Consider the following 16,624-nt stretch of genomic DNA (forward strand, 5'->3'; position numbering starts at 1 on the left):
CAGGGACCTAACGTCTCTGAACACTGGCCACTGTTTTGAAGTTCACGTTCCTCTGTTAGTGGTCAGTTCTCCTGTTAGTAGTCCAATCCCCTTGAGAAGCAGTGTACCAACGTCCATGGTCCCAGCTCCAGCAGCTATGGGGGTGAGGGAGAGCGAGGGTGGCTCACTTCGCGGGTCCTCTGCAGGGAGATGGAGCTGCTGTGTGCCCCGCTGGATGGAAAGTGCTCAGGGCTCCCGGAGCTGAGCGCTGTGCTCCTGGACGCGCATCCAGGCTCCTGCGCACTGGCCTGGCGAACGGCTGACTGTGTGAGAACGGAGGTATTAGCAGATACAAGATATTTTCAGGAAGTCCTGTTCTCATGAGAGTTTCTGCTCTTCTTCTTCACTTGGTCAAGGAGACCAAGAATGCTTCGTGTCCACATGAGGGGCGGAAGCTGGCCTGATCATACCGCTGATGCAGCCCCGAGGGCTCAGGGCCCGGAGGTTTAGAATACGAATTTAGAAAAGGAAGAATAGACAGCACAGGAAAGCAAGTCTCATGAGAAGGTCTCCGTTAAAATGCCCGAAGCCTAAGAAACCACTGGATAGCTTAACCTCAGCTTTCCCAGACCCTTACTAATAATTTTGCAGGAAAAGAAGTGGAGGAAGACAAAGCAGCTGCCGGATCACCTAGGAGATCTTGGACATGAATCCTTTAAAATGTATTTGTCTGTTTATTTGTTTAGAAAGAGATTCCTACCCACTGGCTCACTCCTCAAATGCCTGCAACAGCCAGGGCGGGGCCAGGCCGAAGCTGGGAGTCTCCCATGTGGGTGGCAGCGACCCAACCACTTGAGCCATCACTGCTGTCTCCCGGGGTGTGCGTTAGCAGGAGGCTGGAATGGGGAGCTGAGCCAGGACTCGAACCCAGGCACTCGAACTTGGGACACAGGCATCCTAGGCAGTGTCTTTAACCCTTGTGCCAACCACCGGCCCTGGAACAGATCCTTTGCCAGTGCTTTTGTAAAGCACTTGTTAGTCTATGTTTGTTATGAACATTTTCCCTTACTTCATTGTCCAATTTGCTTTCAAGTATCCTATTAATTTGATGCACAGATTCATCAGATATATAGTACACACACACACACACACAAACACGGGCCCTTTCAAAGGTCCTGGGAAACAGAAGTAAAATATGTTTATTTTGGTGAAAACAATTGAAATTCATGCACACTTTTTTCCTAAGACACATTTTCTGTTAACTTTTTGAAGATTTCTCAGATAGCTGTTGTATCTTAATTCAGTTTTCTGTATGTGTGTTTTTTTTTTAATCTGCTGTTTGGGGAACTGTGATACAACTAATGCACAAGTATTTAAGTTGAAATGTTCGGAAACAGAAAAGTCTTTAAATTGAGTTTTATTGATGAACCATCCTTAAAAAGGTTAGAATCATATTCTTTCTATTGTCTATTCCTTTATCTGTTTTAGTGGCATCTGTGTTTGCAATTTTGTATAAATTTTAGAATAAAGCTTCATTTTATGAAACATTAAACTGTGGTTAATTTGTACAATTATAATCACCTAAAACGTCAAGTCAAAATAAATTTCAGATTAATTATGAAACTAACAATGACAGTATTATGAAGAGTAGCAATAGTACAAAGTATCTAGACAATTATTGTCCTGACCTCAGGCACTGTATTGACTCAGAGCCCGCGAGTGCTGGCTCAGTGCCTGGATCCATCGTCTCCCGCTGTGTGGCTCTGGGCAGCCTCCGCACTTTGCTGTGCCTCTGCTCTTAACTGTGGAGCAGGAAGAATTCATAGCGCCCTCCACCCATCCATGCAGGGTTGTGAGAAGCACGTGCAATGATGCACAGGAATCACTTTGTACCCTGTCCAGCGCAGTAACTGTCACTGCAGTCACAAAGAACAAAGCCATGGGATTCTTTTGCTTTATTCACTGGCATTTAAGAGAAACAGAAGTGGATATAAAAATTCTGGTACACTCATGCCTTTTGTAAGACATCTTGGGGATTCAGGCAGCTGCAGCCTGGTCACCCCCTCTGCCGTGGCCATGTTCCGTGCACAGACCATGGACGTGCGGGAAGACACGGAGGCACAGAGTCCACATTTGTTCCACCACGTACTCTCCCAGCCAAGCTGGCCAAAGGGACGTCACAGAGACCTCCATCAAGTTCAAGTTTCAGATGTGGCTCTGCGTACCCCTCTGATCTCAAGAGGTCCAGGGAGCTAAGCTGCCCAGGGTTGGCACTGCTGCCCGTGGCTGCCTCCTGCTCATCTCTCATCCCAAACAGTATTCCCCCAGGGAGCTCAAGCCACCCGTCCCTCCCGCACCTCCTGCTTTGTTCTCTTCCCAGCACGCACTGCTCTGTTAGGTTACCCTGCTGATGCGCTGCTGTGTTTGTCTTAGGTCCTCCCGCACTGCAACATGAGCTAAGAGCGAGAGCTGCCTGCCTTGCCCACTCCTGAATGAATGAATGAACGAGCACAGCGGCCCAATGTGAACTGCGTGAGCCGTGGGGCTGCCGTCCATCGTTACCCGGTAGTGTTGGAAGCGCTGAACCTCATGTGGTTAGATTCCCATCACTGCTTCCCCGAAATCTGCCCCTCGCGTGGGACAACAAAGTGCCCTCTCAGCCAAAGGAGCTCCTGTCCTCGTCCCCATGCTTGAAGGAGCTCTGTGTATCACGGTAGGCTCCGCCCAGCCCATGGACCCGTACACCCCAGCTCGGGCCATCTAGCACCACCCCAGGACATGCCCTGCGACAGGAACACTGTCCAGACCCTGCCTGCCGTGTGCCTCATTTTAACAGAGCTGTGGGGGTTGCTTGGACATGCGGGAAGCATTTGCACGAGAGCAGCTGGGGAAAGTGGAGACAGAAATGACCTGAACAGCTCTGCTGCGGGGTGGGTGCGCGTGCAGCGGCTGCTCCCACACACCAGCCATCGGCAGGAGTACCCTCTCTGCTCCTGCTTTTTCTCTCCTTTTTTGTTTTTATTCATGTCCGGTTCTTTCTTTCTCCACGTCCAGTTCCTGGCACGGGAGAGCCTCGGGAATCAAGGCAGGTTTGTGACAGTGGCATGTGGTGGGCACAGAGCTACTTCAGGAGGCGTTACTCCTCCAAACCCCAGCAGCCCACCGTCGGGACAGATGCACGTGATAATTAAACTCCATCGTGTTTCCTATCTTCCCAACTCCCTACTTTCTCACCATGAATGTACACTATTTAAGAGGGAAGGGCGGAACATATTTTATTTAACAATTTGCTCACTTGGTTTATAATCTGAAGCACGTAGGCATATGGTGTGTGGGCCTCCATTGGATTCTTGCTCGAGGCTCTGGTTTATAGGGACAAGCCTGCCGTCAAGAGACGGTCTTCTGTCCTGGGTCTCTCTTCTGGCTGCTGTTTCTACGGGTTATACTGCCTAACAGAATACCCCAGACTCAGCAGCTCACGATAACCACCTTGTTAGGAGAACTTTGCGCATCCAGAATACAGGGGCTGTTGGGCTGGGCAGCTCTCCGTTGGGGGCTCGCATGCATTCCCAGGCAGGCGTCAGCAGAGCTGCCTTCAGTGTCAAGGCTTGCTGGGCTGCTTGTCACCCGGACCAGCTGGCTGTCACCAAGTCCTCAGCTGGGGCCGCCGACTCTTCCGCGTGGCGGTCACAGGACAATCAGACTTCTTGCAGGGAGGACAGCAAATCCCAAGAGAACCAGACAGAAACTTCTAGACTTTGATGGTGCTCCTTAGTGCCCCGTGTTGGAAGCAATCACAGCCGACCCAGATGGAGGGGGAGCTGGGGGTGGCCGCACGCTCCAATGGGAAGTGTCTGGAGTTGCACTGTTTTTCTTTTTAATTTGGTTGACTTTTTCTTTTTTAAAAGATTTATTTATGTATTTGAATACAGAGAAGGAGAGGCAGAGAGAGAGACACACTCAGAGAGAAAGAAAGAGAGAGAGAAAGAAAGAGAAAGAGAGAGAGACAGAGAGGTCTTCCATCCGCTGGTTCACTCCCCAGTTGGACGCAAGGGCCGGAGCCGCCATCAGTAGTTTTAAAACACCACCCAGCCTCCATCCTGTACACCTGATCAGCTCCCTTTCCTTAGGGAGAGTGACTTCAGCCCGCTGTTTAAGGCCCCTGTATGGGGCGATGGAGAGGGGCAGATCTCCCCTCTCCCCAGCCCCGCTCTGCCGCAGCCCTGGGCTCCCGGGCAGACCGGCCGATGGCTTGACCTTGGTCGGGTGGCTGCCCTTCCCTGGGCCTTTCCGCGTGACAACGTTGCCCAAGGACGGATGGCGCGGGCAAGGCCATGCCAGACCCTCAGCGTCCGCAGCCCTGGTCTCCAAACCTCACCGATTCTGAGCGCCCCTGATGCCTGTGGGGCACGGGTCCTGCCGCGGGACGGGCCCGGCGCCACCTGCGCTGGGGTGCCCAGCTGGAGGCAGCCCCACCCCACGTCCCGCGGCGCCTGCACCTGACCTCGGGCAGCACCTCCTCTCCTTGGCGCCGCCCACCTGCGCACCTGGGCGCCCGAGCGCGCTCAAGAACAGGTTTCACCTGCCACCTGGCCCGGGGCCTAGTCCATCCGAGACGGTTTTAAAAACCTGGGCTGAACCACGGAGCACACGAACGGATCTCGGGCGGGAAAGGCCATCTGGGTACTGCAAACCCGTGGGCTTGCGGCGCAGTACCGCACGTGTCACGCGGCCGCAAGGAATATTCTGGGCTGTTTCAGGCCTCTCTGAGGGATCCTTCAACCTTGACGTTGAACCTGAAGACGTCGCCCCGGAGGCAGAGGGACCCCGACCCAGGGGAGGACCCCGACCCAGTGGGGCCTCCGCGGCGGCCGTTTGCCACCCAGAAATGCCTCTTTCCACAGGAAACGCGGCGTCTGCACCGCCACGCCCGGGATCCCGCGCGGCCCACGTCCGTCCGCTGCCTTCCGCGCCCCAGCGAGGCAGAGGGGGAGCCCTGAGGTGAGCGTGGACGAGGTGGCCGAGCGGGGGGCGGTCTGTGGGAGCGACCGGCGGCTTCCGACCCTCGCAGCGCGGAGGGAGAGAGCAGTTGGGGTCGAAGCCAGCGAGAGCGCGCCTGGGGCGGCCACGTGCTCTGCTGGCTTCCTGGCGGCCAGTGCCCGGGTAACGAGGGGTCCCCTGGGCGCGCGGTGGCCCTCGGCGTGTGGCGTGGCCCCAGCCTCCGCAGGTGCCCAGGGCAGGACCCGTCCGGCCTCTGCCCGCCGCTGGGGGCCACAGGTGTTCCCGGGCTCATGGCACCGGACGCATCGCCCCAGATCTGGTTGGCTGGGTGCGGGGCGCACCTTGCGCGTTTTTCCGTGTTGTGTGGGTCTTCTGGGACCCTCGTTCCAGCCGCTGCTCGCTTCCCAGCTCTGCCCACGGTGAGGGTCAGGCAGCCAAGGGGACGACTCACACCCTAACCTTGGCTTTGGCCGTGTCCACTGAGAGGAGCAAGCGCCGACTGGCAGAATACCTGGTTGGTTCCAGGGCTGAACAAGAAACGTGCAAGGGGAGCCTGGGATTCGTGACTGTCCTGGAAAACAGGGCGTTGCTAAAAGATAAAGTAAAGATTTATTTATTTGGGTTACAGAGAGAGGGAGAGACAGAAGAGAGAGACAGATTTTCCGTCTGCTGGTTCACACCCCAGAGGGCTGCAGCAGCCAGGGAGAAGCCAGTCCAAAGCCAGGGGCTGCTCCCAGTCTCCCCCGTGGGTGGCAGGGCCCCCAGACCCTTGGACTGTCTTTCACTGCTTTTCCCAGGCCGTTAGCAGGGAGCTGGGTTGGAAGTGGAGCAACCAGGGACGCACACAGGGAGGTGTGGACAAACACAGGTGCAGCGTGGGGGTAGACAATGTGGGGGTATGCAGCGTGTGAGGAGTGTTTACTCAGTACCTGGGCTTGACTTCACAGCTCTCTAAAGAGACTATTTGGAGATAAGGGAATCCACCCCAATAATAGTGTTTATTATTGGTTACATTTTAATCAAATTGCAACTGTATGAAGTAGGGAAAAATCCTCATTTTTCTTTTTTTTTTTTTAAGATTTATTTTATTTACTTGAAAAGAGTTATAGAGGTAGAGCCAGAGAGAGATCTTCCATCCATCACACAGTGCACTTCCACAAACAGTGTCACTGGGCAGTGCAATCTGAGGAGACTGCTGTCCATGTGACCCGCTGTTGATTGTGGCTGTACCAGCAGATAGATAGCACTGTGGCCAGGAGGGTTTCGGTGTGTGAAATCAGTCAGTGCACTCAGCACACGGACAGGCAGAGATGCGGTGGCACCCAGGAGACCCCAGTGAGCCCGGGACGGCCTAGCTTGAAGCTGGGACCCCGTCCATCTGGGGAAATAAGACCTGGGCACCGTCCACTTGGCTTTTGCTCAAGCAAAACCGAGCTCTGCGCTGCACACAGACCAGGGGACCGCTAGGTGGCTCCCCTGAGTCCGTCTGAGCTGGGGCCAGTCAGTCCGTCTGAGCTGGGCTTGGGGCTGGGAGGGACAGTCCGCGCTGAGCGTTCGCGTTCCCCAAGGTCGGGGGAGGATCCGAGGGGCGAGAAGGTGCAGCAGACCCTCCAGCCGCGAGGCTGACAGCCAGAGCATCAGAGGCCCCCGCTGGAGTGTTTGTGGGGAGCTCCGTGTTTACCCGGGGAGCCGCATCCACCTATATTTGTATTAGGAATTGGAAAGTGCTGACCTGGTGCAGCGGAGGAGAGACAGTCTGACGGAGGAGAGACAGTCTGACGGAGGAGAGACAGTCTGACGGAGGAGAGACAGTGTGATGATTGCTGACGAAGCTCCTGTCGGCATGACACGGCTCGCACACCCGGCCCGTGCCTCGGGCACCACCTCTCTGGGGCAGGACAGGGTGAGACTCTCGTTCTCCGTGCCTGCCCCTGGCGCCTGGGCACCCGGTCCATCCAGTCCTACACAAGCTGGCAGTGTCCTGCTGTCCTGCCCAGGTGAACCTCCTGCCAACAGCTTGCTGTGGTCCCACAGGCAGCAGAAGCCATGGCAGCCCACAGGTGGGAGGGTGAGACCCCAGGGACCCGGGAGGGGCGGCGGGGGCCACTCTTCCCAAACGGGAGCCTGCCTGGGATCCCAAGCCCGGATTCTGCTTCGGGGGTCTGGCTGGGCCTGACACTCGGCATTTCTCACAAGCTCCCATGGTGCCGGTGCGCTTGCTCTGCGGACCCCACGTGGGCGCCCCACCAGTCCTGTCATTTCCTGTCGAATAGGCAGCTTGCTCTCAAGTGCACACCAGAGGGCCTGGTGCTGGGGAAGTGTGTTGAGTTTTCACTGCTCCCTGTTGTCAGTTTTCACTAAGAAAAACCCTTGCACTCTGCCCGGGGCGTGCACTCCATCCCCTCACGTCTGGAATGACAGGTTCCACTGCCAATTCCCCTTCCCACTTCTTACGCTGTGGATGGTGGACCCGCCCACACTCTGATCCGCTTCTTCGCTCTTGCGAATGGCTGTGGAAATCAGGCTGGCTTCAGGTGCTCATCTTCCAGTGCTGTTTCAAAACACAAATGGAAAATGCAGGCGCGCAGGTCTTTTTCTCAAACATAATAGGGGAAACCCTGGAGACGGCAGTGTTCACCCAGGCAGAGCACGTTTTCATTGTGAAAGGAGAGAGACCATTCAGAAAAACAAGAATGGTGGTGGTTTCAGGCAGAGGCTGTTAAAATGAAAATCAGTGTGAAACCAACAAAAGATATGAAACCATAATCCAAAGACAGCCAAATAGGAGCTAAGAAGAAACTGAATCACTTAGTGAGTTTGTGTGCTGTGTGTGCTTCATGGTCGGACATCTCTGAATGTGTGTGGACACACGCGTGCTGTGCCCTTCAGATCCTCACGTGGGAAAGCTACCTTCTTTACGCCTATATATAGACTTTTTAAAATTTATTTATTTGAGAGGCAGAGGTACAGAGAGGCAGAGAGAGAGAGAGAGAGAGAGAGAGAAAGAGAGAGAGAGGTGTCTTCCGTCTGCTGGTTCACTCCCCAGATAGCTGCAATGGCCGGAGCTGTGCCGATCTGAAGCCAGGAGCTTCCTCCAGGTCTCCCACATGGGTGCAGGAGCTCAAGGACTTGCGTCCTCCATTGCTTTCCCAGGCCATAGAAGAGAGCTGGATTGGAAGTGGAGCAGTCAGGACATGAACTGGTGCCCATATGGGATGCCAGCATTGTAGGCTGCAGCTTTACCCACCACACCACAGTGCCAGCCCCTCCATGGATTAAGTTTTAACGGTTGTTTCAAAAAGCTTTTTTTTAAAAAAAAAAAATTTTTATTTATTTATTTGAGAGGTAGAGTTACAGACAGCAAGAGGGAGAGACAGAAAATTCTTCCATCCACTGGTTCACTCCCCAAATGGCCATAACAGCCAGAGCTGCGCCGATCTGAAGCCAGAAGCCAGGAGCTTCTTCCAGGTCTCCCACGTGGGTGCAGGGGCCCAAGGACTTGCGCTCATCCTCCACTGCTTTCCCAGGCCACAGCAGAGAGCTGGATGGGAAGAGGAGCAGCCGGGACTAGAACCGGCGCCCATATGGGATGCTGGCGCTGCAGGTGGAGGACTAACCTACTGCACCACAGTGCCGGCCCCTCAAAAAGCTTTTTTAAGCGACTCAAACCTCGTGCTTGCCTAACTAAGTGCATTTGGTTCCTAGATATGCTTATGTGGGCCAGAACCCTGCGTCCGGAGGATCCTGAAATCTCAGATCAGTGTTTCCTTATTAGCCTTCTTTCAGAAACAGTCTTTAGACAGAGAAGCAAAACGTCCAGAATCTCCATTCTGGTGCCCGGGGCTGGGGGCTGGCAGGCCCGGAGTGTGGTTGGGAAAGCACCACGCACTGGCCACCCACTGGCCTGGCCCGAGCCAGCCAGGTTTCCTGAGCTGTGCTCTGCAGGGCTGGGGGCCCTGGGTGGTCCCACACCCCCCTGCTCCCATCACTTCAGCCTCCTGCAGGGCAGCTGCCTCACCCCCCAAACCCCTTCTACACCCACGAAGGGGCTCCCTCAGGCACTTCTCCCATTGGTGGCGCTGTCCTGAGCTGCAGGTTCGCCCCTCCTCTAGTTGGGGGACCGTGTGCATCAGCCCCTCCCCCCCTCCCCTGTGTTCTGCAGTGGGAGTAATTTCCTAACAGCGTGAGCTGTGCAGTCGGCCTAGCATCCCAGGGATCAGAGGTGGATTTTGAGCTTCGGGCCACTTCCTGACCCAGGGCGTACCCGTGCGACCCATTCCGGCCACCTTTGTTCGCCCTGCTCGCGCCCACGTGTGCCCAGGGCTGCCTGCCCTGCAGGGGACCTGTCGCCCTTTAGGCGATGGCCCCTGCCCTCTGCCCTCGGCAGCGCCTGGCGGCCAAGAATCGCGGACCGGTCCGTGCAGCGCCCTTTGGAGCGGGGCGGGCCTGTGCGGACCGAACCAAGCTGAGCCGGTGCGCCGGGCTGTGTGTGTTGTGGCCATGGAGCGGCCGGCGGTGCCGAGCGAGGTGCTCATGAGCCAGGCCATCCAGCCCGCTCACGCCGACGCCCGCGGCCAGCTGAGCGCCGGGCAGCTGCTCAAGTGGGTGGATGCTGCTGCCTGCCTGGCCGGTAGGCGCGGGGATGACAGGGCTGGGGCATATGGCTGGGGGGATGGGGGCGTGGCGTCCGCAGGAGAGGGTCCTCGAACCAGGATGGAGGGACGGAGCTGAGCTGGGGGATGCGGACCGGGGGAGGGGGATGGGGACCAAGCCCGGTGGCCCAGGACCGGGCATGCAAGGCCAGGGATGGGGCCGGGGACTGGGACTGGGGATGTGAGAGCCTGACACTTCCAAGTTCTCTTCCTTTCATGGAATAGTACAGCAAGAAGCCCACCCTCTCTGCTCCACACTCCCACGGAGTCTGCTGTGGCTCATGTTCTGTGGGCTCAGCTCATGTTAGTTGTGTCTCTGGACGAACAGTTGCTTCCAGCTGGCAAAGCTAGAAGGTCCAGTTTTCTGCAGAATGAGCTGACCTGGGGAATGCATAAAACACCTGCCGTCTGGAGTGTCTGCTCCCCCTCTAGCTGGACTGCGGATTAATGTTCTGTGACAGGTGTAGCCCACAGCCGCTCCATGCTTACAGCGGCCAAGCGGCTCCAATGCATTCGGCTTCCAGTTAGTGGAACACTGGACACTTGGATGCTTTGTTTTTAAAACAGAAAGGTAGTACCTGACGAATAGTTAAAGTCTGCACCGGCTACTGAAATGACCCCATAATAGCTAGATATGCTAGGTATTGGTGTTGAATTTAAAACAAACACAAAGCCATATCATTTAAAGTTTAGGGGAAGTACAGTAATCAGTGCAGTAGAACACAACTTATAAGCAAAGGTGCTGCTCCGGCGCCAGATGTGCTGTGTGGTCACGGGAGTGCTGGAGTGAGTGAGCGATGCAATGCTAAAATAAGTCCAGTTACGTTTTATTCTTTTTCCCTTACGCTCAATCGGTTGAGCACAGCCACTAACGCCGCACGTTTTTGCCCGTCTTTTCAAAGCGGAAAAGCACGCCGGGGTTTCCTGCGTCACGGCCTCAGTGGACGACATTCAGTTTGAGGAGACTGCTAGGTAAGAGCCCCCGCTTGGTGCCCGCTGTCCCCTGGGCTCCAGGCTTCCTTGGTGACGTGTGTGTGGCGCTTGTGATGACTCACTCGATGTCACTGATCAAGCTGGCTACTAAAACGATACCATTTGACTCTGTCTGAGTGAGTTGCAAAACACCGCCCCGTGACTGTTTTAGTCACTTCTGTGAGTGCGAATTCACGACCTTAATTTTGTTAAGTCGTTCTCAGCCCAAGATGCCTCTGGCATAAAGCACAGCAAGACTGCTGTAAGCTGGTTCTTCATGGTTGCTTCATCTACTAGAAAAATAAAGAATGACAGTAAGTATCTCTGGGATGGTGAATTCCACCATCAGGTTGTTGGGAGCCACTAATTTGCTATCTAAAGATGGGAAGTTAGGAAAAAATTCTATGTGTAGAAGCACTTACGTGCTTCCTGTAGCTAATGTCATGCAATGCAAACATTTCAAATATGCATGAAAGTAGAGCAAATAATATCTAATGACCATGGCTAGCGCCATTGTGTCATTAATTATTGGTAAAATGTCATATGCTAATTCCATCATTTCTTCCTTTGCTCCCTGGCCTGTATCTGCTGAGGCAGTCTTCGTGTTGTAGTGACTGGGTCGCCCCAAGGTGAAGTTTGCCCAGGGAAGACAGGCCCTTCCCTTTACGTATGGTTGTGATGTGCCAGTTGATGCCTTTCAGTGGACTCCGGTGGGTGGGCTTGGATTCTTGCGATCACTGCCTGTCTTCCGGTAGGGGGAGCATCTTCATTTTGATTTCTAGGTTGTGAGGACGTGACCTCAAGGGTGCACATCTTTAATGTTTCCTTTGATTCCTGGTCTCAGATGTTCCCAGGAGTCCCGACGCCTCTTAGAAAAGAGAAATACAGGGCACGGTCTGGGCAGGGGAGGTTCTCACGGGCTTAGAGCTGGCCATCGTTTCTAGACCTGTACGGTGGACAAATTAGGAATTATGTGTTTTCAGAGTTTCTACTACACCCAGTAATTTAGGTGTCTGTTTAACGGTGGGTGTTCTGAGAAATGCATCGGTGGGTGCTTTTGTGTTGGGACATAAGCCACAGCGGCCACGGTGTCCCTAGGGGACCTCACATATGAGCATTGGCTAACACCTTGTTATACAGCGTATGCCCTTGTATAGTTTTACATAACTTCTTTGATCTTATGTTTATAACTCTTTGGTTTTTTATTTGTATGCTGAATATCTTCATGTTTAAAGACATCAGTGCAACATATTCATTTTAAATTAATATGTATGCATGTACCTCTTAACCAGTTTCTGAGCAAACATTCTGGTAATACAGCTAGCAACATTATTCCAGAAAGTATGATTTTAGAAAGATTATTTTAGCCTCCTTCTTGAACTACATCCAAACTTGTGCAGTCAGATCAGTGTATTTTGAAGTCACTTGAAAACATCCTTCTCTCTGTGGTAAAGCTACCACCTTCCTATGTAGTTACGTTCATTTGTTTCTTTAGGGATTGCTTTTTATTTTCATTTCATTTTCTTTTATAATTTAAAGCCTTTACAGTTACCAGTACCAAAGCTGGACAGCATACATTTGACTCTAGAACATTTGGTTCCTATTGAGCTTCTGTCCAGGCCCCTCCCTCTTTCTATAAATCATGCTTTTTTTTTATGGCTCATTCGCATGTCTTTAGGTGTAAGCCAACACTTAAATATGTGAATACCGTACTAAAGGCCAGCGCCGCAGCTCACTTGGCTAATCCTCCACCTGCAGCGCTGGCACCCCGGGTTCTAGTCCCGGTTGGGGCGCCGGATTCTGTCCGCTTTCCCCTCTTCCAGTCCAGCTCTCTGCTGTGGCCCGAGAGTGCAGTGGAGGATGGCCCAAGTGCTTGGGCCCTGCACCCTTATGGGAGACCAGGAGAAGCACCTGGTTCCTAGCTTCGGATCGGCGCAGCACACCGGCCATGGTGGCCATTTGGGGAGTGAACCAACAGAAGGAAGACCTTTCTCTCTGTCTCTCTCTCTCTCTCTCACTGTCTAACTCTGCCTGTCAAAAAAAAAAAAAAAAAAAACACACCCTACTAAAAAAATTCTGTAAGTTTCATATGGCTAGAGGTTAGGAGACTGGTTAAGGTGCCGTCACAGTGCCTGGTGTGACTCCCAGCCTGGACTCCTAATTCCAGCTTCTTGCCAGTAATATACACCCTGGGAAGCCGAAGGGATGGCTTTGGTCTCTGCCACCCATGTGGGAGACCTGGAGGAAGCTCCCTGCTCCTGGCTTCAGTCCCCCAGCCATTGGGAGCATGTACTCTCTTTCTCTGCCTCCAAAATTAATAAAAACAAAATAAACTTCAATGCGTTGATGGCTTTCTCCATGTAACTTTTTTCATATAACAGTATATCTGGAAAATCTCAACACACTAGTGTAAATACTCATCATTCCTTTTTGTTACTTTTAGAATTGTGTTCCTCTGAAGGACAGACAGACAGAGATGTCCCTTCTGCCGTCTCTGTCCCCAAATGCCCCCAACAGCGGAAGCTGAGCCAGGCCAGAATCAGGAGCCTGAAGCTCAGTCTGGGTCTCTGTTGTGCGTAGCAGGAACCCGTGTATACTTGAGCCAGCGCCGCTGCCTTCCTGGGTGCACAGTGGCAGAAAGCTGGAATTGGGGCAGAGATGGGACTTGAATCCAGGTGCTCCAATATGTGATGCAGTTAGCTTGTCTCCATTGTTGTTACGCAGCGACATGGCATGTCACTGTGTAGCTGCCCTCACCGGCTCCCCATGATGAAATTTGCACTTTACTATCACAAATAATATTTATGCACATTGGTATTTGGGGGATAAGTTCCTAGAAGATAGAATGCTGAGTGAGTCGGTAAATTCATGACATTTTATTGGACGCTCACAAATTTCCCTACAGGAGGGTTGTTGTGTGTGTTTTACCAGCTTCCGAAGTAGTAAATCTAGGCTAAAGATAAATGAAATTGTTCCCCAAATAAAGATTTGTTCAAAGTTCCAACAGCAACTTTTGTCCTAAATCAGTACACATTTGTAGGGTATCTATGCGGTTCCTTCCTTTACTCCCAGTGTCCCTGCCTGAAATGCCACAGGTGTGACAGATCCCACATAGCATCTGGCGGGTCCCACCACCCTTCCAGACAACCCAGTGATCCACCTTGTGACTGGGTGTAGTGCACTCCTACACTGCCAGTGCCCACCTCCTCAGGTTGTCACTCTGGTCGCTCTGTGCCTGTGAAGCGAAGCTCGCAGCCCAGGAGAGGGTGGGTGGCAGTGTGGAGCAGTTCTTCCTTCACCCGGCCTTGTTCATCACCGACCCCTGACAGCTGAGCTGAGTGTCAGACCCAGTCGCAGCTCAGCAAACATCTGTTCAGTGTGGGAGGAAGCTCAGGGATCCTCCTAGGAAGTTTCTAAAATCTTAAGATATAGAAGGTTTCAAAGGTAGGTGTTTGGAAGGAGAAGCCTTGAACATTTCCACAGACTGAAAAAAGGTAGAGATGGACAAGTCCAATAGAGGGAAGGGTGCCGGTGGAGCAGCCAGGGGCCAGGGGATGGGCTCAGGGCACAGGCGTAGCCAGAGACAGGTCACACAGAGGTCTAACTGCCTGCTTGCGAAATGGGTGAGTGATGAGAACAGTGAGAATGTAGCTCACATCTGAAGTTTAGGGAGAAAAGTTGAAGGGGCTGATCTTGGACCTGCTCTGACCTTGTGCAAAGAAGAAGGGACCCGAGGTGACTCGCATGGGCCTGAACACAGAGCTTTTGAAACAGCTCCAGCCTACAGAGTTCCTGCAGCCGTGGGCAGCGAGCGGGTTATCTAGTGGGATTTAGGGCCATGTTGACTTGGGGAGTGGATCAGTTTGCTTGCGTCCTCTCAGGGATATTTGCTTAGCCATCCGTTTGTTAGCTGAGATTTAGAAGTAAACATTGGCTGTGTAGGTTTGCTTGCTTGTGTGTCCTAACCTCCCCAGGCACATAGCTGCGGCACAGCCTGCAGTGGGTGTGCAGCCCCACCTGCCTGTCCAGTAGAGGCAGCCGCTAACACCCTTGGTCAGCACCATCTTCCTGGCATCATTAACCTCAGGTTGCACGCGTGAACGCTGTTGGCGTGCTTCGGGAAATTGCTTAATGACCCACATTAGGCCTGAAATGAGGATGACTGAGTTGTTTGTTTTGTTTTACTAGAGTTGGACAAGTTATAACCATCAAAGCCAAGGTCACTAGAGCCTTCAGCACAAGCATGGAGGTAAGAGGCGCCCTTCCACCAGCTCTTCATTGCTCACCGAGGCCCCGGGAGGCCCTGGGGTGGGTATCTGCGGTTAATGTGACTGTGGATTTGGCCAGGCCCTTGGATGGGCAGTCAGGCTCAGGGCGAACAAGAGGGAGCCGGTTCTGGACACCGCTACTCAGATGCCGTGTGAGCAATGCTCTGTTTTTACAAAGGGGACCTCAGAAAGCTCATGGAAAACTGAATCAAAAGAGAGATTTATTTTGGTACAAACAAGTTTTGAAACGCACGCATGCTTTCTCCTGATATCCGCTCTCTGTGAACTTGACGAAGCCCCTCCCAGAAGGACACGCCAGGGCAAAGGGCACCGTCTGGGTCCTTTTCTTCTGCGATTGCACTCTGCCATCGCCACCCCCGCGCACGGCCTGAGAAAGCCAGAGTGCGCGTCCGGGGGTCGGGGACGCGGAGCAGGTTTCTCTGTCCCCCGCGGTGGTGCAGACGGCCTTCTCGGGCTGCCGGTCAAGCTGGCGGGCAAGGACCTGCGGGCCCCGCCTTTGACTTGTAGGCTGGTCGGCCGGGGACAGCCCTTCCATCTGTGGACACAGAGGACACGCAGGGTTCTGTGCGCTTGTCTGGCATCGCCAAGACCGAGTACCGCACGCGGGGTGACGTCACCAGACACGTCATCTTGGTTCTGGAGGCTGGGGGCCCTGGATGAGGAGTGAGGGTGGCCCTGAGGGCTGGGGGGATGTGCGCGTGGTTCCCTAGGCTTCTACCGCGTGGCCGGGACCCGCGCCCTCCCGTGTGCGCGCTCTCCCGTGGGCGTGTCTGGTGCGGCTCCCCGGCCACCTGCCGCGTGACGTCATCCTCTGACTCCCCGAGGCCTCGGGCTCGGGTGGAGGAGCGCGTGGGGCTGCGGTTCCGCCCGCGGCGCCGTCTGGGCCGGGGTCGCGCGCGTGGCGCCCACTGCCCTGTGCGGCCGCCGTGGGCCAGCAGCCGAGAGGACACAGAGCAGGGCGAGAGCGGGACGCGGCGGGCCGTCCCCGGGCTCAGGGCTCCCTGGAAGGGCGCGTGGGGAACACGGTCCCCGGAAGGCGGTGGCCCTGGCGTTTGTGGTGCCAGGGCGACCCTGACGCTGTGTCACTGGAGTCCAGATGCGGGGGGTTGGGAGGCCAGATGCCAGCCAGCATGTTCCTTCCTGCGTGCAGCCGCGTGGCCCCGGGAGCCAGCCCACGGGGTTCAGCTCCCGCCACGGCCGAGCTGGCCCGAGGCCCGCCGCCCGCGGTCTCCGCCGCCCGCGTTCTCCCCCGCTGAGGGGAGTGCGGCGCCAACCCCGATGTAAAATCTGCCGGGCGCAGACCTGGCACTCAGGACGCCAACACCCACCGGCTGGGGGGGGGGGGGGGGCGCTTAGCCATGGGTGAGGCGGGGGGCCCTTAGCCGTGGGCGAGACGGTGGGGGGCTCTTAGCCGTGGGCGAGGCGGGGGGCCCTTAGCCGTGGGCGAGGCGGGGGGCCCTTAGCCCGTGGTCAAGGTGGCCGTCCCACCTCGGAGTGGCTGGGGTCAGGCCCAGCGCCCCTGCTGGTGCAGACCCAGGAGGCAGTGACGGGGATCCCGCTACCCACACGGGAGCCCCGAATTGAGTTCCTGGCTCCTGGCTCCAACCTCCGCCCAACCCTGGTCATTGTGGGCGTTTGCAGACTGACGAACAGATGGGAGCTCTGACTGTCTCTCTCTCTCTCTGCTTTCAAATCTCTTCTTCAACTCACTTTACACATTCTTCTGAGTTT

General features: G+C 54.7%; 1 protein-coding gene across 1 annotated transcript in view; it reads left to right on the forward strand.

The window, feature by feature from the left end:
• The first annotated feature begins 9,354 nt into the window (after window positions 1-9,354).
• Window positions 9,355-16,624, forward strand: part of ACOT12 (acyl-CoA thioesterase 12) — a 44,924-nt gene continuing 37,654 nt past the window's right edge. Inside the window, exons 1-3 of the mRNA XM_062212482.1 lie at window positions 9,355-9,610; window positions 10,535-10,604; window positions 14,793-14,853. Of these exons, the coding sequence (XP_062068466.1) occupies window positions 9,481-9,610; window positions 10,535-10,604; window positions 14,793-14,853 (261 nt within the window). The 5' untranslated portion in view covers window positions 9,355-9,480. The remainder of the gene's footprint in view (window positions 9,611-10,534; window positions 10,605-14,792; window positions 14,854-16,624) is intronic.

Source organism: Lepus europaeus, chromosome 15, assembly GCF_033115175.1.
Source record: "Lepus europaeus isolate LE1 chromosome 15, mLepTim1.pri, whole genome shotgun sequence".
Lineage (NCBI taxonomy): Eukaryota > Metazoa > Chordata > Mammalia > Lagomorpha > Leporidae > Lepus > Lepus europaeus.